Raw genomic sequence first — 21,231 nt, 5'->3', positions numbered from 1 at the left:
AGAACACCCAAACCTCAACAAACCCACGGAGAAAGCAGCCCCGACTTCCCCAAACCAATCCAATGCTACAGTGGAAAAAAGTGAGAAATCTTTGCTGAAATATAACGTTACAGCTTCATTTTTTACTTTTTGCTCAACTTTCTTCATGAAATACATTTAAAATAATGTTTATTTGCAGGGGGTTTTCCCCATAAAAATAAACAAATGTTAAATATCTCATTTAAAAATGATTTTCTACGAAATTTTGTTTTAAAAAAAATGTAATTTATACCTTAAGAATTAAAAGAAAATCCCTGGGAAATGAAATTGTTTTATGTCATACTGGTGCCACCTAGTGGTGCATCGTGCTATTACAGGTGTGTGAACCTCTGCTTTTTAGATAATCCATTTTAATGTGAGTTTATATTAATTAATATTATGCTTTCCAAGAAATTGGACAAGAATAAAACAGAGCAATAAATATGAAAGTCAAAACATGTATTACAGTATTTGTTAAAAAAAACAAAATTACATCACAAGTTTAAACTACAAACCTGCAATGAAAATACATTTTCCTCACATCATTCAATAAATTTATTTGATAAAATAATTTAATTGCATATTTATAAAAAAAACGTTCACCCTCAATGTTCAAGTGGAACCAGGCCAGTTGACCATATAGCCACTAGGTGGCGTTCACTCTAAAAACTTACATAAACAGAAATAAATTTAAAACAAAAGTTTTAAAACTTTTTTAGCTTTTGTTTATTGTTTGTCCTCAGATGGGGGCGTGGCTCGTAACAACATCAAAAAATGTTTCGTTTTTTCTTGAGCCGCTGACATTATGTCCATCATTATGTGAATCCTTATCAACTTTTCAGAAGAAATTTTTCGCTATAATTACAAAATATTTTTCTCGTGCTTCATAGGCACGGCATAATGATGTCCAAATCTGTAAATCTGGTGTTTTATGGGTTTCAGGACACCGTTTTTCCAAGTAGGAAGTCCACAAACTCTTTCCTGCGCAGCACTCGTTGCATTTTAAATGTGTTGGGTGACGTCATGCTGTGCTCCATCATCCGCTTGCGGAGTTCCCTAAATGCTCCGTCCGCCACCAGCTGCACCCTCATCGGACCGATGCTGCCTTTAATGCGGAAAGATCTGTACACCGCCGAGTCCTGCTGCAGGCAAACGTCCAGCTGAAAGGGAGGAGAAGACGCAGCAATGGCACCAAGAGAAAGGAAGGATTTCCTTAAAAAAGGGGGAAAAAATGGAGGCTGTTCCCCTAACCTTATGACGCTGCTCTTCGGTTAGATTCCTCACACCTTTGAGCTCTACGAACACCTGATAATGAGGGTCTGAGCCGCCCATCGAGTCTCCTGCAACCAGAAAACCAAGAACATTCGAAAAATCTCACTTAAAATCTGGAATCAAAGTACAGTTTTTGTTTGGTTTTTTACCCAAGATGCCGCTCTCAGCACAGGAGTAGTCAACCAGCTGAGCTCCAGGCCACTGATCCACAGCTTTCTTCAACGCACCGAGGAACAGCGCCTCAGACACCTTCTCCCCTCGAACGCTCAGCATCTGACCGCGTCTTACGGGACAGAGGGAACAAGATCTACATTTAGGGAAACGCATCACTGCCAAAAATATGTTTATTTCAGTTCTTAAAACAGTTTTAAATGTCGCCTTTCATTTTAAAAAAGTCCGTCTTTCTGTCCTGCTTCCTTTATTTCTCGACACAAAGTGAATACATGTTCATAATTGATCGTATTAGTAATTAAGGAAAGAAGTTGTTTGCTTGATGATAAACATTTATTCATTAATGGTGGATAATTCTTCAATCAAAGCGATGAAATGACTTTTGTTTCTTTTGAAGCAAACTTTTTCTTCATCGTCTGGACAAAAACAAGAGCTGAACTTTCCCTCTGGAATGACGCTTCGCATAACAAATCTGGACGTTTGTCTCCTAAATCACTTCCCTGGATGCAGCGGTTCCCATGACGACATGTCACACAGCATATTAAATAGCTCACTTCTTGTGAAAAAAAACGTAAACCTACAAAATAAGAAGATTAAAGTTCTAATAATTGATTTAATATTCCTTTCTTTCATAAGTGACCGAGGTATCAGCGAGATAATGCCTTAATGCTTCGCCTCAGACGGTTCACGCCTCCCTTTACTCCCTTACTTATTCTAGAGTAAATATTACTTTTATTGAAATAATTCAGTTGTTTTTTTAATTCAACACCCCAGGACTGCCTCCACCTCAGACCAGCTCTGCACAGTGATGGTACCTGTACTGAAACTCCACCATGGGACACTGGTTGTAGAATCCAACAACTTTCACAACATCACCCATGCGATATCTGTAAGAAAATAATAAAAAATGAAATAATCATGAGTTCATGAATCATGAAGCTCATTTTGTCTGAATTCAGTGAAACTGCATCTCAAACCGCTCTGTTGTGTTAACGCAGGGGTCGGGAACCTTTTTGGCCAAGAGAGCCATAAATGCCACATATTTTGAAATGTAATTTCGAAAGAGCCATACAATAATGTAGTGTCCCTTCCCCACACTGAGGCACGGAGACTTAACCTCTTTTAAAGTTCTTTATTCCGATTACTGCAGACCGCAACAAACGCCGTTCAATTAATTCATCAACTCCTGAATCTCTCCCGCCGACATGAGAGCGCTTCTCCCAACTTTATATTCCCCCCTCCCGCTGCAGCCCTCCTATTTCCCTTATTCGGCCCATAGCTGAACCCCATTGGTCCAGATTACCTAACAACAGGCTGAGCGACAGAACTGAGGGCCAATCAGATCTCTGCTTGATCGATGCGTTCCATGAACTCCAGAACTTTTAACGCGGCCCAACAGCCATCCAACTCAGTCCGCGACAATTTGTTTAAAACTAAATATACAAATGAATGTGTGCATTTGATTTAATTTCAACATTTTTAAAGTACAATAAGTCTGTGGATTCTTTTTAATAACATTGTTATTCTGTTGCTAATAAATGATGAGTATTTCTCGTGGTAGTTTTGCTGATGGTCTAGTCTGGTTGATACGTGGTAAGTTTCTGCTTCACGCAGGCGTTGAGACTTTAAACGTCATCGTAGGTCTGAATGTTCTGTAGATGTGAGGCAGACGCTCACATGCAGACGTGGAGACAAACATATACTCACACTGCAGTGAGTGACGGGAAGCGGGTTTTACGTTTTTACAATCCCTGCGCGATTCACCTGCTGCCTGTCCCCACAACACCTCAGCCCCACCCCCCTGGTTTCTCCCTCACACATCCCGTCCCCGCAACTGCGCGCTCTTCCTCAGAGACGGGAGCGCGTAGTTTTAGGCACGGCAATTCACAGGTTTCCAGCTGGTACAAACTCTGTGAAATAATAGATAATAGTAACTGATAGCGCTGGCGCAGATTTCTCTCTCTAAGCACCGCTACTACTGCGCGCCTCTGGCATCGCATCGCGCCCGAGAAGGACTGGTCTAATGAAAAAAAAAGTATAATTAAAGATTTGTCTGCGAGCCACATGTGACCATCAAAAGAGCCATATATGGCTCGCGAGCCATAGGTTCCCGACCCCTGTGTTAACGTGTCCTAAAAACCTCTTTTGGTTAACTTGAATGTCTTAGAAAAGGCTAAAGCTAAAGTTAATAAAACCTGGTAACTGCTTTACTTGTGTGTGAGGTCGTTTGTCGATTTGCCTCAATTGAGATTAGTTTCCAGTTCTGTGGTGTCAACGTCTTAAAACAAACTCAAGATAACAGAATCCGGTTTTATTGATGAAAACCTAACCACCGAGCTTCTGAAGCCAGATGTTGATTTGCTTTTTACAGCAGACTTCCTGTTTAAGTTGGTTTGAAAACTGATGGAGGCGGAGCCAGGTCAGTTCAGGAAGTCGGTCTGCATTTCCTCCATCATGGGGAAAAAGAAAATGCACTAAAAGATCTATTTTTAACAGAACTTCTTAAATATTTTATGGTTTTACTGAGTTTTTTTTTTTCAAGTCGAAGCTAAATTTTACTTTTAAAATACCGTGATTTCTTGACTATAAAGCAAACATGAATATAAGCCCCACCAACTAAATTTATTATTGTACAAATATAGGCCACACTTCTCTATAAGCCCCGAATGTCCGTGCTGTAACAAGGGATGTTTACACGACCAACAGGTGGAGGCGTGTCCGACTCTGTATTCAGGGTGAACAGCTCTCCTCCTGCAGGACTTTCCCGCTGCAACATTCCTCCTTATTGGATTCCTGACAGCTCTGCTCCACCTGCCACAGCGGGTCCTCCACCTTAAGCTAAAGCCGTCTGATTTATGATCATCTTCCGCCTAACTTTTTAAAATAAAACATCGCTTTTGTCCAGAAACAACAAATAATGACCATAATCTCCCTTTCGTTCATTAAAATCACAGAATGTTACATTTATGTTAGACGTAGTTTTATTACGCTGATCTCAAAGCTGCTCGGCAGGACCCCCGCCCCTCAGGCGTCCATCTGTTCCATCAGAATAACCCCGAAAAAAAATCTATAAATTAGCTGCACGATTGTTTAAGCAGCAGGGTTAAAAGTAGGGGCTTGGAGTCCGGCAATTACGATAGTTTTACTGAGAACAAAAGTTTGTGAACCACATTTTTCTTCTCCTGCCTGTTCTGTCTGACTCTACACGGTCTGTAGTCAGAGATTTAACAGCAGTCACTCATTTTATTTTAAAATTCAACTGTTTAAATCTAAAAAAAAAAAGTTTTTTTTTTTAATGAATTCTCATTGGCTGACCTGTAGAGTCCCGAGGCGTTGGTGATGACGAGCTCGTAGCTCTCTCCTTGCTTCACCTGCTCCATCAGCAGAGTTCGTGGCGTCTCCTCCTCCAGGCTGCTCTCTGGCAGGAACTCGCAGAACATGGAACGTGGACACAGCAGGTACCGTCTCCTGGACTCCTGAGGCCAGAGGTTCACCCCTATCAGACCTGCAGGAGGCGCACACGCACCAATGTGCTCGATATCAGCTCAAATGAAAATCTGGCTACAGTTAAAACGGGACTAATTTGACTTACTTTACTAATAATTTAGAGTTTTGTGCCCATAGTTTAGCTGTGATGGATGTTCTTACCTTCAGTTGCTGCATAAAAGGGTGAGTAGAAAGGAACCCCTTTGCAGTAGTGCTCCCTGAGCATTTCCCCGTAAATCTGATTCGACCCCGAGTCCACCGCCAGCACCAGGTGAAGATGCGGCCACAGGCGCTTGGCGATCCCGCTGAAGCCCCCCTGGAAGTGGGATTGCAGCTGTGCAGCTCTCTGGGGGTCTGGCTTCATGAGAGCTTCCAGGCTGGTCCTCACTTTGGGCTCCAGAGACAAAGAGCTGCTGATTGTGCCGCTGTGAACATCCTCCACCAGCTCCTGCCAGCGCTCCTGAGTGGGTCAGGGAGAATTCTGGGTTTCTAGCAGTTTATTCGCACTTCAGATTTCAATTCTTTAAAGCTACGGACAAGAACGTGACAAACGCGGGTTCTTGAGCACAAGTATAGACCTCGGTGTTCACACTAGACGAGCAGGGAGGGGCTTCTTCTTCTTTTTCTATTGTTTACTAGCGCATGTCCGCCACCTACAGTTGGAAGAGCCTTGGTCCGAAATGTCCAAGCAGTGCAAATGTCTTCAATCTACCTCCAGGTTTTTTCTTTCACAGCTTTATTCCAACATATGAAAGACTTAATATAATTTAACCCAAACCGCAATTATTCATTTCTACTCCATGACCAATTTTCTAATGAATGGCACTTCCGTGAATTAAGAGATGCGATTCTGCTACCAAATGGGAGTCCCTGATTGGTCAAAGTTGGTTTAACTTGCAGCGAGCGTTCATTGGCCGCACATTTTGTACGTGGAGCACGAAAAAGGTTGCAGAAATTTGTCTAAATCCAAGATTTTTTAACCCGGAAGCCCGAACCGCACCTTAACGTGAACTTTTCAGTGAAAGTGGAAGTGCAACAATCACTGTTTTGGGTGTAAAAATGTTGTGCGGTAAAAAAGGATTTTGCACTTGACATGATATTGATTGGTCAGGAATTCTTCCAATCGCACACAAACTGGATCCAGTATACGAGCTGATTGGAAGAATTTCTTTTTTTTTTTTTTTTTTTTTTTTTTTTTTTTTAACTTGTCCTGTCCAACAACTGGGCAGTCAGATGAGAGCTGAGGGCCTCTTGGGTTGGACATATTTTACTTTAACAAGAGGGGTTATTAATCTTCAGACAAACCAAAGGTATGCCTGAATAAACCCCTTTTGTAATTGAGGCCAACCTTTATTAATTTCAAACATGTCTGAAAATCTTTGGTGTTGGACCGGACGGAAAAGGAAAGAGGGGAAGAAGAGAGAGGGATGTTAGAGAGAGGGGGGGGTAGGAGGGTGAAAACAGGAGGGGAAGGGGGGTAAGACCATGAAGCAGCATAAAGCAACAAGTTTACTGGTTGTTAATCATTACGGTAAGGTTCAAATGTAGTACAAAAAGGGCGGAGCCTGTCCACACACACACTCAAATGTTATAAACACACCTGTTAGTTGCAAAAATGTCCACCTGTCGACATGTACACAAAACAGATAGTGTTCACACGCATACTTATGCCTTAAATCCAACTAATGTGAAATATTTCAGTCATTCAGTCATGCAAACTGTTAGTACAAAGGTGAGCTAACACCTGTGCCCAGGTGAGTGTTTATGTTCTTCTAAAATGGATGGTGGAACGTGAAAAGAAGGAGGGAGAGTGCCCAGCCATCCCCACCCCAAGACCCCCACCGCACCAGCAGCGGCAGCCGGAATCCCCCCAACGCCACACGGGAACCGACAGGGAACAACCACCGCCCGGGCGACCAAGCCCGCCACCCAGGCCAGGGCCAGCAGGGCCGCCGCAAGGCCCCCAGAGCCAGAGAGCAGGGAGGCACGGAGGGAAAGAGAGCGCCGCCCCAGCCCGACCAGGAGAGCAGCCCCCCCGCCGCGCCGGGAGAACCCAACGCAGGGCACCACCGGAGAAGGACGCCCACAGCCCCAGACGAGCACCCCACCACCACCCAGGAGTTCCGGGCATCCCCCCGCCCCAACCCCAGGTACGAGCCAGGACCCCCCAAGGGAGACCCGCTCCGCACTCCAGGCAGCCATCCGCCCGGCCCACGGTTGGTCCAGGGAAGAGCGAGGCAGGGGCCCGCCGCCCCCGCCCAGGAGGGGGGAACCCCGGGGAAAAAGGAGGGCCCACAAGGGGTGTTGTAAATATGGCCCGACCAGGCTCGGCCACAGTTGGAAATTTGGCGGGGCCCAGCACTCAGGAGCGAGGACCAGAACCCACCCCCCAGGGACACGAACACCCCCGGCTCAGATGTAATGTGAACCCCCCCACCGCGCGGAGAGAGCACCGCCGGGCCCAGGAAGCCGGCACCCCGGGGACACGGCCGCCGTTGCAAAGGGGCCCGTACCCCCCACCAGGGAAGAGGCAGGGGACAGATGGTCCCAGGTCCCACCTTCCTTGCAAAATGTGTGTGCGTGTATGTGTGTTTGAGAGAGTGTGTGTGTGCATGTGTGTGCGTTTATGTTGGGATGTATATATTGAGGGGGGAGGGGTGTATGTACTAAGGGGGGGTGCAGTTAAAATTGGCGGGTAGGGCACTAAGGGGACATCTCCTGATTACTCACAGTGACGTCCCCTCACCCTCCCCACCAAGGGGCCCTAAATGTCTAAGGTGCGGTTAAAATTGGCGGGTAGGGTGCTAGGAGGACATCTGCTGCTTGCTGGCAGTGATGTCCAAGCACCCCCCCTACCAAGGGCCCTACATGTCTAAGGTGCAAATAAAACCGAAAGAGGGGGGGCCCACTCCATACGGCAACCATAGGAGGGGGGCCACTGCCTTGTAACCCCCCCCCAAGGCCCATCGCAGGCTAAGCCCCCCACCCCCTCATCCTATTATGAGGTTATATGAGGAAGGGGGTAAGTTGGGGACAGCTGATAGACTGTCCCCCGGTGGTCAAACAGCCGTCCCCCGCCCCCCCCCCAACAAGGGGGCCAGGCCCACCCAGCCCAGGGGCCCCACCCCCGGAGGCGCCGACACCCCAGGCCCAGCACCACCCCCCCCACACAGAGAGAGAGGAGCCAGAAAGCGTTGGCCCCCCCCGGAGCAAGCCCCGGCCCCCACCCCCAAACGCCGGCCCTAGAAGAGCTCTGGTCAGGCCTCGACGGGGCCGAGGCAGCCAACCGGCCGGGGAAACCGCCGATGGCCTCAGCGGAGACCCCGACCCGTCAACCCCCCCTGCCCCGTATCAATAGTGGCCCCCCCCCCTCCCCCAGAATGCCCCCCCACAGGACAGGGCCGACAAGACCCCCCACCCCACCCCCCCCCAGACCCCGCAGCCGAAGCGGATGACACCCGGAGCGACCGGGGGCCCCAAGAGGGTTGCCCCGTCCCGCCCCAGAGCCAGGGAAGGGCCGATCCCAGCCCCAGGTGTAGATGGGAAGCCCATCCAGCGCCGCTGGGCCCCCCCCCCAGGCAGCGCCCCCCGCCAACCCCCCCCAGCACAGGCAAAGGGACCACCCCCCCAAGCCAAGCCAGACCACCACCCCACCCCCCCACCACGCACCCCCACACCCAAGCCCAGAGGACCACGCAGCGCCCCAGCCCGCCCCACCCAGGCGCCGGACCCGACCCCCCGACCAACGGAGCCCCCACCACCCCCCGCCAGGCCCCGGAGGCCCCGACCCCCACCCCGGCCTACGGCAGAAGGGCAAGGAGCAGCGACGACCAGGCCCCCCCCACCCCCTAAGTCATGGAGTTAGCCATGGGAGACCAGAGAGACTGAATTCTTTCAAAGTTACTTGAACCTTGGGCTGACATTTTTTCCAAGCTGATATGATCAAGCAGCAGATTTCTGTGTTGACTTATATTTATATTTTTCTTGCTTTTCCAATTTATTAAAATAGTTTTTTTAGCAATGCAAAGAGTTATGAAAATGATAGAACCTAATCCTCCTTCAACATCGATGGCACTCATGTCACCAAGCACACAAAGTGACGGTGAAGCTGTGATTGAAACCTTAAGCCAGACTGATAGATCGGCACATACCTGCCGCCAGAGAGCCTGGACAGGCGTGCAGAACCATAGTGCATGCATGTAATTATCGGGTAGATTACTGTCACAGTGCTGACAAATGTCTGAGTTGCTGAGACCCATCTTGAACATCCTCTGTCCAGTGTAGTAAATTCTGTGAAGAGTTTTGAAATGGATTAGCTGCAGATTTGGACTTTTTGTCATTTTAAAGGTGTTTAGACAAAGTTCTGACCAAAAGCTTTCATCTGTGCTGATGCTCAAATCTGCATCCCATTTTGTTGTCGGAAGTGAAATATTGTTATCTAAATTACATAAAAGTTTGTATATTTTGGAGAGAGTTTTATTCATTGAGAAATTAATCAGAGTGGTAACTACATCTGGTAGCTTTAAATCGTTGTCTCTGTATTTAAACTTTTTAGTAATAATTGATTTAAGTTGCTGATATTCCAAGAAGTTATATATTCCATGTTTGTCTTGAAGTTCCTGGGGAGTTATGAATCTTCTATCAATAATTATGTGCTCTAGTTGTTTTATGCCCCCTGCTTGCCAGGCTGGGAAGTGGATAATTTTTTTGTTTATGAGGATGTCTGGGTTGTTCCAGATTGGTGTCATGTTACACGGTTGAATTGATGATTTTGATATTTTGAGAAATTCCCACCAGGCTGTTAAAGTGGCATTTATATTAATACTTTTGAAACAATCCTGTTTTTTAACTATTTGGCTAATAAATGGAAGATCTGACAGGTTGATCTTTCCACATAACGCCTGTTCCAAGTCTAGCCATGAGTTGGTTTCTGGATTATTTTTTAACCATTTTAAGATATATTGTAATCTATTTGCAAGAAAGTAATTGTGGAAGTTAGGTAATTCTAATCCTCCACAGCTTTTTGCAGATTTTAAAGTTTTTAGACTAATTCTTGCAGGTTTATTGTTCCATAAAAAGCTTGATATGGATGAGTCTAATGTTTTGAACCATTTTAATGGCGGTTGTGTGGGAATCATTGAGAAGAGATAATTAACTTTGGGTAAGATTTTCATTTTAACCGTGGCTACCTTGCCCATAAGGGACAAAGGCAGGTTGGTCCAGCGTGTTAGATCGTCCTGTATGTTTTTCAGTAATGGGGTGTAGTTTAGCTGCACCAGTTCTGATATTTTGGGGGAAAAATAAATACCTAGATATTTTATATTGCCTGATTTAACTGGTATTGTGAGTCCTTGCTCCGCGTTACTGTTCAGTGGTAATAAAACAGATTTATTCCAATTAATGGAATAGTCTGATATAGAAGAGAATTCATTAATGATTGTTGCCGTTTCATTTACAGAATGTATATTACTTAAAAACAGTAATATGTCATCTGCATAGAGACTAATTTTATGATGGCTGTGTTTGGTTTTAATTCCTTTAATATTCTCATTCTGTCTTATTGCTGCGGCTAGAGGCTCGATAAATATTGCAAAAAGAGAGGGGGAGAGTGGGCAACCCTGTCTAGTTCCTCTTCCAAGAAAAAACCTATTGGAAGTCTGTTTATTAGTTCTAACTGATGCATTGGGGTTGTGATATAATATTTTGATCCAATTGATGAATGATTCTCCAAACCCAAACTTATGGAGGGCAGCAATGAGGAACTTCCAGTTTACTCTATCAAAGGCTTTTTCAGCATCCAATGATAGTATGGTCATTTCCTGGTTTTTGATGGTGGCAAAGTCTATTATGTTAACGAGTCTGCGGACATTGTCATCCGAGTGTCTGCCTTTGATGAATCCAGTTTGATCAAAGTGAATTATGTGAGGAGTGACTTTTTCTATTCTCTGTGCTAGTGCTTTGCAGATAATTTTTACATCTGCATTAATTAAAGAAATGGGGCGATAGCTGGAAGGACTCGTGGGGTCTTTGTCTGGTTTTAGAAGAAGGATAATGTTGGCAGAGTTCATGTTAGGTGGTAGAGATTGGCTTTCATTGATGAATTTTACCGTTTTATAAAACGTTGGTGCCAGTTGTTCCCAGAATTCCTTATAAAACTCTGCAGGAAAGCCGTCGGGTCCTGGTGCTTTGCTGTTAGGCATAAGTGACAGAGCTTCATGAAGCTCAGACAACGAGAGCGGAGAGTCTAAATTTGTGATTTGATCTTCGTTTAACTTGGGCAGGTTTATATTGTTGAGAAATGAGTTGATGCTTGGAAGAATTTCTGACCACTCAGCATCAACTTTCATGTCCATGTTTGTGATTGGCTGGCTTTATTTGCACATTTTTCTGCTACGAGTGCAGAAAAGAGAGAATTTCTCTCGAGTGAAAATTGTTGGGATTGCACTTATTTTTGAATTTCAAGAGCAAAATATTTTAAGTTTCATGCTCAGTGTTGCACTTAGAATGATGGCTCAAAAATCACTCCATACACTTTGCCTAAAGCGATGTGAATGCAACTTTTACATTTTTGAAAAACTTGAAAACTGCTGTTAAAAAAAAAAACAAAAAAAACCATAGATTTCGCTGGATTGAAATTCATATTTAAGGAAAATTTGCCACACATGATATAACCTGCTGTAGTTACCAAGTGCTGGATTCTGATTGTATGAATTTGTGTTCCTCTATATTAAATCTCCACAAAAACACCCAATGAAGTCATGGCGTGCTCCTGAACCCAAATGTCTTGTTAATGCAAAAAACTTTGAGTAAAAGCAAGAAATGAAGCTAGAAACTTTCTTTAAGAAACAATTTCCTAGAAAACGACACGGGTTTTTGATTTTGGCTAAAACAGGTATGATCAGAACTTTAAAAAAAAACACTGGGAACACTTTGATCATCTTTTGATCCATTTTCACAGTGGGGCTCTTTTCAAACTATAACGTGGATAGATTTTTTGCAGTTGTGTACCTGAAGGGCAGCGAAAGCGTAAAAAACCGTGGAGGCAAAGTTGGACTCCAGAGTTCCCACAGTGGGATCCTTCAGAGCGAACAGGAGGTGCAGGTATAGGGTGTCCTTCTCACTGGGAACCTGAGGGGGCAGAGAGGATTTTCCTGAAAGAAGAACAGGAGCCAAGAGGCCGAGCAGCTGTCCGCTCCTTCTCGCACCTCAAAGGCCGGAGCCGGAGTGGTGTAAAGGTTGAGCATGTGGCGGGAAGACGCCGGCGTGGAGGAGTTTGGTCCGATGGGAATGCCAGCCTCCGATTGGCGAAACGTGGGAGTGTAGAAGAGTTTGGCGGTGCGCTGAAGGCTGTCCGTCTCAGGAAAGGCTTCTCGCATGACATCTAAGCACACAGCCACCCCCTGGAGGAAAAACTGTTGTTACCAGGAACATGTGAAAGTTCTAGATGAAGAAGTGACTTCACCTGGAGGAAGAACTCTGCGTTTGTGGCCTTGGTGCTGAGCAGCATGGCGCTGGGTCCGGACGTCCCAGAGGTCATAGCCAGGATCAGCGGCCTCTCCGCAATGATCACCTTCTGCTCCCCGGCTGCAATGCGCTGGATGAGTTCTCGGTAGTGCTCATACGTGGTTATAGGGTGAAGAGCCCGGAAGGCCTCAGAGTCTGACGACATACAACAGACAAACAAACAGTATCCGATTCTGTCCCGCATTTTTTTTCCACAATATGGGAAAGTTTGATTTGAGTGATCTTCACAAAATTTCCAACACACTCCACCAGGTTAAGTTTAAAACCACAACTGAAGTTTTGTTGACCTTTGACCTTCATAAAGTTTAAAAGAACACATTTTTATAGTACATTCCACAAATGTAAACTCCTCTCAAGGATGTTGATCTATCGCCTTCCAACTCCTTGAGCATCATTGGGGCACTACTTTAGAAAAAATGTTTTTAACATTTGTAGATTTGGAACGGCGTCAGCGTGGCGTTTTCCTGTTGCTCGAACATTTTTTTCACTCGACTATTGTGTAAATTTAATATATGACCAGAAAATAAAGTGGTTGCTATGGAAATAACTTAAAAGCAGCCATTTTAGAAAAAAAAAGACGAAAAAAAGTTTATTTATGAATTGAGATTGAGGGGCGTGTAAGACATGAAAGGAACAAACTCTCATTTTATTGTCTTTACTCATTTTGTGCAGCAGCATCAGTAAGATGGGAATTCTATAATGCAAATACAACCTAATTTATATTTGTAATTTATATTTCACTTGGGACTTTTTTAGTGACAACTTAAAAAAAAAAAAGTTGTAAATGTTGTGAATTACGGAAAGAGGAAGGCTTGGAGATGAGATCTAAATAAAACCATTTGACTCCCACCTTTTATGGAGCTGAAGTTGTACTGTCTTCCATAACATGTGTCTGCGTTTTTACGCAGCCGCTTCAACAGCGTCTCCTCCTGCGCCTCCTTCACCTTGACGGTGTCGAGGTCCAGCTTCCTCCTCTGCCGCCTCCCCAGCAGCCCCACGGCCTTCACGGCCGCATACTGACCCAGCAGGCTGCCCCACGTCCGCTGGTCTCCTTTCAGCTTTGAGCTGATGTCTCTCCACAGCAGAAACATCCCGGTCAGAGCGCAAACGCCGACAACTGCGGGTGCAGCCGGTGGCATGGCTGCAAAAAATCTACATTATATCACCAGAAATGTCATGTAGCCACCGCAAGAGGGCGCTAGCGGCTAACGGTACTGCTCAGTTACATCAACTTAGACAGGAAGCAAGTCTTGGACATTTTCATTTGTCTATTTTCATTATTTTAACCAGACCACTTACCCAAATTGTTTCCATTTACGGCAATGGCAACCGAAAAAACCGCAAAACCAAACGCAAGGGCCGCGTAGATCCACGGAAAACTCATTTACGACACGCAATGGGATTTTATCATAAACTAATAATATGAAAGAACCAGAACTGCTGTCTTTTACTGTTAAAACCCTAAATAACACGCATTGTGGCTGTTTAACGGAGGATGGATCTCACTGCCACAACAACACGGGCTACTTCCGTGTTGGGATCAAAACGAACACTGATTGGTTTTTCAAGTGGTGACGTCAACGGGAAAATAATGTGTTTTAATAAAGTTTGATGCAAAGATATATAGATAAATCTTTATTTTGATGAGTTCATCTTCACAAAACATTGAAAAAACGATATCGACATGAAATATGTAGCAAAACAAATTGTAAAGATTTATTTGAATGAGCTTGACTTACATGTTTTTGTGCACCATTTGTTACTACAGGTTGTATAAATTGTTTTCATGTATAATTCTTGCTCCATTTTTCTTTTAAAATGGATTCCATTTATGCCATTTATTAGAACAGAATACGGTTTGATCAAAAATAAATAAATGGTCCTTTTCCAACTTTATATTTATCTTTGTAAATTTAAAACAAAATTTTACTTTTTTACAATCACATTTTTTTCCAACCAGTTTTTAACATAGATTCTGTTTGTTGGAATTGGTTTATTTCAAGAAATCAAAACAAAACTAATAAACAAAAACCTTAAGGAGGCAAACAAAAGAATTATACATCTATACAGAGATATATTTAATTTTCGTAAGATTATTAGTTATAATTTGATTGGAAAAATAAAAAGTAAAAGTAGATATTCTTATCAATTATACTTATAGACATATAAGCACTTACATGCAGTACTTGACACATTTAATCCATCAAATATTAAGTTTGTTAAATATATTTAAATAATGGCTTTAAAGGCGTGGGAGGAAGCAAATTTCTATAATCCCACCTCTATTATGCTTTACTTAGCTTTACTTGCCTTTATTTTGATCATAATCCAGTTCTTAAATTGGAAAATTAAAAAAAAACTTTACTCAGAGCTTGATGTTAAAAACAATCAAGCTCATGGTTTTCAAAACAAAACAGAAAAAATTGATTTGAAAATGTTTCCGTGTTTGTTAAATGTCAGAACTTCAGCTTCTGCATGACAATATTTAAAACTAGGATGAATCCTTTGTAGTTAGTCCACAGACGCCGCTTCCCCAGCCCTCCTCCACAGAACCTGAACACAGAAAACTGTCAGGCATGTGATGAAGGATCAGAGTCAGAGCTCTCAAGCAGGGATCTGGTTCTGCTCACCTGTTTCATTTCTGCTGTGACAGCTGGTACAGGAGAAAAACATCAGGTTACACCTACACACAACAGGCTTGCTTAGATGGTCTCTATTCAGACTAACCTGCCCAGCAGGACGAGGTCAGCACCAAAGGCCCGTCCACTGACACGCCAAACAGCACCTCAGCCAACCACGGCACATCAGCAGGGTCATCAACAAATTCTTCATCCATCCACAGCTTCGCTTCTGGCAGGTGGACAAATGACAACAAAACACAACAAAATGTATGGTTATAAATAATCCACCCATTTGCTTTGCCTCATCTGGAACCGAGTCGTGGGCATCTTTTTCCACGGCCACTTCCTCCAGCTCATCTGGGGGGACCACGAGGCATTCGGACGCCAGTCGACAGATGTGGTCTCTCCAGCGTGTCCGGGGTCTTCCCTGCTGTCTATGGCCAGTGGGACACCCCAGGGAGGCGTCCCAGGAGACATTTGATTCAGATTCCCACTTGATTCGGGGGCTCTATTCCGAGCTCTCTCTGTGTGATCACATTTCTCACTCTTAAGGAGTGCCACCCTAAGGGGGTGGAGGGGTTTGAGAGCCAGGTCTGGGGTTGGGGCTCACAGGCCAGCATCTGAAGGCCGGGATTCTATTCACAGGTCCCGGTCAGGTCCAGCCCAAAGACATGGCGTGGGTGGGATACCTCCTCCCAGGTGGGATACCTCACCACCTGGAGAAAATTGTGCTTTGGTTGGCAGTAGAAGGCGAGTTCTTCCACTGACTAAACCCAGGTCATGGAACTTGGCCTTTGGGACTCATGCTAAAAATTAAGCTGGAGACACTTTGTTACAACCACTGACTGTATATGAGAACTTGATTGACAGACCCTTTCCCCCTGACGTTCCAAACAGGAAAAGTCCCACAGACGTCTATTGGGAAATAAATGGCTATACTACCTTTTTTTAACATGTTCTTGCAAATCTAAACTTTTTTCATAATATTTTTTTTCTTTAGTGCAGCTTATTCAAGTTATAAACTGACCAATCAGATGCCTCAACATACAATCAAAATATTTGACAGATTCTCCTAAGGCCGCTTTCGAGTGGAAGGGGTGTGGCCTTCCATCAATCTCACTCCTAATTGGCGAGAGTGGTTGCCATAGAAATGTTGACCTAGACCGACTTGGATCAATCACTGCTTTAATGATGTCATCTGACTGAAGCATGACGGCGTCTCCATTGCAAAAAAAAAATGGCGACTGAGTAGGAAGTGAACAGTTTTCGGTGAGTGACGTCTCACTCACTCAGTCCAGTTCTCCTATTGGCTAAAACTCTGATTCAAGTTAAACAAACCAATTCTTCCTTGTGTTTTGCTAGCATCGGCTTAAATCTTACCGGAAGGAGTGCCTTCATCCTCCTCTGCAGCGCTACAGTCAGACATGGAGGACAGGATGTTCTGAAGTCTCTGCTTCAAGGCCGTCGTGTCACAGATGTAGGACTCTCTGTAACAGCAGCCGGCTGGGGAGACACACATGAGAAGACGACGAAACTCAGATCAACACATCTGAGGACGAGCCAAAGTTTGAATTCCAAGAAATGCTGGAATAAATGAAGGCAGAGAAGTGATCAACCCTCCATGTCTTCCAAATGTTGAACGTAGATGGCGGCCTCTCTGGTGCTGAAGTGCAGCCGGTGGCTGTCTCTGATATGCATCAGGATGTGTTTGGAGTGGAAAGCAGAGGGAGAGTGATACACTAGCTTGGGGATGCACAGAGAGGCGGATGAGACGATTTCAAACTTGCTTCCCTGAAGATCAACAGTCAAGAAAAAAAAACCAAGAGTACCTTTAAATCTATGATCAAATACTTTCACCAGCTTCAAAAAGATGAAAACTACCTGAAACGTCAAGGAGTCAATATCGTTCCAGGAAAAGTCCAGAAGAATCTGATGAATCCCATTGATTTCCTGTAAAAATCAGATCATAAAACAGGAAAAGCAATTCTTTTCAAGGTAAAACTTTTGTATATATTAATGCAAATACAAAGTTTGAAGGACCCACTTGATAAATATGGACTCCTGTCATTGCCACACCAAGAAAAATTGAGCTTTTTCTGCTCTTTTTGTTCTACAGGTAATATGAGAGACAAAAGAAAACAGCATTTTAAAAAACCCACAGCCAGAAGAAAATGGATACATTAAAGCTGTGAGCACTGGATGGCCCACAGACAATATCCATCACTGCCCTTGCCACCCATATTGCCCATTTTTACTTGCCCTCACTGGCTAAATGACTGCTTCAGGCCCTTTCACTCTCCCCCTCTGCCTGGTCAGAGCTACGCATGACAAATTCATGAAAATATCAATTTAAAAAAAAAAGATTTTTCAAAATGGCGGCTTTTCTGTCCCAGTGATAGGAGGCGAGTGATCAAAATTCCTAGAGTTTAAATATCTAGATTTACGTAAAACTTTTTTTTTTCCTAATCAAAGATGGTGGTCTTTTCCTGAGGTCAAAGGTCAAAGGTAAACTTCAACTGACAAACTGCGTGTGAAATTTTGTGAAGATCCAAACAATAAATAAATAAATCATTTATGTTTTCGTATTGTGCAAAAAAGTGAAAATTGCCAAATTTCACATTGGTGAAAATATGGCCACCAAGTCGTAAATTTGATGGCCATCCCATAATAATTGTATAACTCCCTTTGAATATCCCCGATATGTGTGTCTGTGGATTTTTAAAAATTGACGTGATGTCATCGTTTTCTAAGGACCGGCCAAAAAAAAAAAAAAGTCAAAAAAGTCCTTTTCTCCAGGTAATAGGCGGGTGAGTTTTGAGTATGTGACGGGGTGAAATGTTTACTCCAAGGTGTAATAAGAAAGAAGGATTACGAAAACAACAAATGTGGGACATAAAAATGTTTATGTTTATACATTTTGGGGTCAAAATCTACATGGTCCGACCTGTCTCATCCTGTAGAGCGTCAAAGCGGCGTCCTGCAGGCGGTTGGCCTCTCTAATGAAGCGCAGGACGGCTCGGCTGCTCGCCTCACCCCTCAGCTCGGCGTGCAGCAGCCCAACGTTCTGAAGAACGTAGTCCCTCCCTCTGCGCTTAATGAGCTGACACAAAAAAATCCCACATTTGTGTCACTTTTTCTGATCTTTTTGTCTATCTGTGAGAGTTCTTACCCAGGAAGGGAAGTAATCTTCAGGCAGAAAGTAGTGATGGAAGTCTTCATCATTTGTCTCTCTGTGATCTCCAACCTCAGCTTGGAGGGCCAAAGCTGCCAGCAGGAAGAACAGAGCTTCTTCATGATGACTCTGTGAAAGCAACAGCTTCTGCCTCAGCTCTGCATAGTACAGCTGCTGCACTCTGCTGCTCCTGAAACAAGCCAAAAGCCTCCTAATGTGCAATTTCACCCAATTTAAACTATCTAAAAAAATATGTCATATAAACTTACATTAATAACAGGCCACTTTCCACATAAAATTTGATTCTTAAAAATAAAATGTAAGGGACCTAAAAGGACAAACAGTAAAGACTTGTGCTCATTTATTATCATAATCATTATTTTATGTAAAAAAGGATCCGCAAACCATTGGTGACTCTCTGGTCCACCTCTTGCAGAAATACTTGGTTAGCCTTTCATCCAAATCAACAAAGATGTATTCATTATCTTCAAAAAGAAAAAAAGAATCTGTCAGGTACAATAATCATCCCTGCTTCCTCTTCCTTGAATACAAATCCTCCCCAATTCCCAGCATTCCGAAGTTAACAAAGGAAAACATTTTCTCTGGAGCTCCCGTTTCTACCTCTGAGAACAGCCAAAGCAAACACTTGGAGGTCCCCGACCCCCAGCTGTCTCAGGATACTGGTCCACACCTCCCGACCTCTGGCTTTGACCTGAAAGTAGCAGCAAAAACACAAAATATACAACCCACAAATGCTGAAATGACTGATTTAATACCAAGTTCAAAGCAAATCAAACTGTATTTATAACGAGCGCATTTTTCTTCCTGATTTTACAAGATTTTTTTTTCTATTTATACAATTTGTTGTTGTTGTTTTTTTTTGGGGGGGGGGTTACTTTAAATTAAGATTAATTCATTAGTACTAAAAAAATGTTTCTTTAAAAAACACTCATAGCAGTGATTGACCCATTTGAATTGTCTTATTTTTTAATGAAATTTTTTACCTTGTTACCCTTAAAAAAAAAAGAAATCACACAACAATTTTAAAGTATTTTTTTTAATCCATCTTTCTAATTTACTTTTAATTAACATGTAATACTTTATAGGTACAATGCTTCTTTAAGAACTCTTTTTGTAGTACCTGACTCAACTGAATTGTGCACCAATAATTTCTGTCTTTTGGTTTTTTAATTACATTTATTAACATGTTAGCCTAACAACTTCCACATTCATTATGATTTTTGAGCAATTTTTACAGTTTTCCTTTACCAAACTTTATAAACTCTTATAAAAATAAAATAAAATGTGAAAATCTGAACTTAATATCATTAAATGGTTGTCTACTCACCCCCACAGTGCAGTCTAGATGCTGCTTGTCCGGTAGGAGGACACAAACGTGTCGAGTCTTTTTCGCTGCCATTCTTTTGAAAGCGTTCGTTTGTCTGAGTCTCACACCTCCTTAGACATGAAGACCTTCCTCCTCCTCCTCCTCCTCCTCCTCCAGACACCTACCAACTCCTGACTGAGCTCATCACACCGGGACAAAGATTTCAAACTTTACAACTGAACCGTGTCAGTGAATAAACATTAAGAGATCAATAAAAAGAAGTGAATAAAAGACACAACCATTGTTAATCTATTATTAATTTATTTAAAAATATCTAATGATGCCCACTGTGCTTTGCCCCCAAAGCTTTTTTCTTTTCTTTTTTTCTTTCAGTAGCGGGTGAATTCCTCTTAAAACACATCATATTTACTTTAAGTTACAATCTAAAGAGTTCTTTAGGATGCAACATAAAACAGTTGTTATCATGCACAAATATGAAACAAAAAACACACACAAACAGAACTACAATGCTTAAAAAAAGGCACCTGCTCCCCAGACACAGGCATGTTTTCACATCAGTACATGGTGGGGTGTTAATGCAGCTTCAGTAACCATGGATTTAAAACAAAAAAAATCATTTGTACCGACAGATTTCTACAATTACACACACTGATTTTTCAGAAATAAATGTAACACAAAAATATGTTTCTATGAAACGAAACTGCACGGCGTCGCTCAGATTGACAGGTAACCTTGTGGATGATTGAAGGCAGCCAGAAGAGCGTGCAGTGCAGTACGAGGAGAGGTTTCGCTGGAAGTCCACACCTCTGTGAGGCTGCGGGCTCAGAAAAAAAGTTCTAAATCTTGATGCGTTCTCAGGAACTTTCTGCTTTCAGACCCAACATGTTTCACTCTTCCACATGCTGCAGCCCTCCTTCGTAAACTATTCCTCAAATGGGGGCTATAAGTAACTTCTGATAAATTACGTCAACATATACAGGCACAAAAAAGTTCGTACAATTCCACATGAATTCAAAACTAAACATTCAAACTGACTGCAAACAGCAGCATTTGTGTTTGCTTACACAACACCACCTCCTCCTCCTTTTCAGGACCGTCACACTTTCTTTTTATTCACTCAAACCTCTTGATTCCAAATGGACATTTACATTCAAGTTCAAATTCTCCCAAAACTCTCATTTATTACAATTATTTTTTATTATGGAAGAAAACTGGCTCGAAATAACAGATAAAAACATTTTGTTGGTGAATGCGCTTGTACTGTATGATCCCACTTTGTTGTTGTACTGCTCTGCTTTTTGATTTATTATGTTCAGGCTTGATGTTTACTATTAAAAAAAACAACATTTGTTCATTTGTAGCTCGACTTTGTTAGCATATTTTGTAAGAAAGAAGTTATGAAATTTCACATTTCACAGTTCACATTTAAATGCATTTTTCATCTGCTTACTGCACACTTTGTTAAACTTTTATTTACCGGATCAAAGCGATTATTTGTTCTGCATTTCCATTAAAGACCCACTCTGGTGAAAATCTTCTTTTTTGGCGTTTTTCACATGTTTCTTGTGGAATTTTTCTGATGATGGAGGACGTATATAAAAGAAAATTAGGCTTTTAAA

The 21,231-nt window shown here is 43.0% G+C and overlaps 2 protein-coding genes across 3 annotated transcripts; both read right to left on the bottom strand.

The window, feature by feature from the left end:
• Positions 1-460: 460 nt before the first annotated feature.
• On the bottom strand, positions 461-14,011 carry ghdc (GH3 domain containing). The gene is made up of 11 exons (XM_004080236.4): positions 13,771-14,011; positions 13,322-13,612; positions 12,410-12,606; positions 12,153-12,347; positions 11,956-12,075; positions 5,110-5,407; positions 4,777-4,966; positions 2,277-2,348; positions 1,440-1,573; positions 1,270-1,358; positions 461-1,178 (listed from the first exon to the last, which is right to left on the bottom strand). The coding sequence occupies exons 1-11, from the start codon at positions 13,853-13,855 to the stop codon at positions 957-959; spliced, it is 1,893 nt and encodes a 630-aa protein (XP_004080284.2). The 5' UTR covers positions 13,856-14,011; the 3' UTR covers positions 461-956.
• A 149-nt stretch (positions 14,012-14,160) lies between these two features.
• On the bottom strand, positions 14,161-21,220 carry LOC101174465 (FERM domain-containing protein 6). 2 transcript variants are annotated; one of them, XM_023949387.1, is made up of 13 exons: positions 19,613-21,220; positions 18,886-18,976; positions 18,670-18,749; positions 18,534-18,592; positions 18,262-18,454; positions 18,037-18,192; positions 17,137-17,202; positions 16,974-17,042; positions 16,709-16,883; positions 16,473-16,595; positions 15,199-15,321; positions 15,102-15,124; positions 14,161-15,024 (listed from the first exon to the last, which is right to left on the bottom strand). In XM_023949387.1, the coding sequence occupies exons 1-13, from the start codon at positions 19,682-19,684 to the stop codon at positions 14,983-14,985; spliced, it is 1,272 nt and encodes a 423-aa protein (XP_023805155.1). In that variant the 5' UTR covers positions 19,685-21,220; the 3' UTR covers positions 14,161-14,982. The 2 variants fall into 2 exon arrangements, with proteins under 2 accessions (XP_023805155.1, XP_023805154.1); XM_023949386.1 differs by having other exon boundaries at positions 14,161-15,124.
• Positions 21,221-21,231: the final 11 nt, after the last annotated feature.

Source organism: Oryzias latipes, chromosome 19, assembly GCF_002234675.1.
Source record: "Oryzias latipes chromosome 19, ASM223467v1".
Classification (NCBI taxonomy): Eukaryota; Metazoa; Chordata; class Actinopteri; order Beloniformes; family Adrianichthyidae; genus Oryzias; species Oryzias latipes.
The sequence above is the reverse complement of the archived record's forward strand: the minus strand, read 5'-3'. Positions and strand labels throughout refer to the sequence as shown.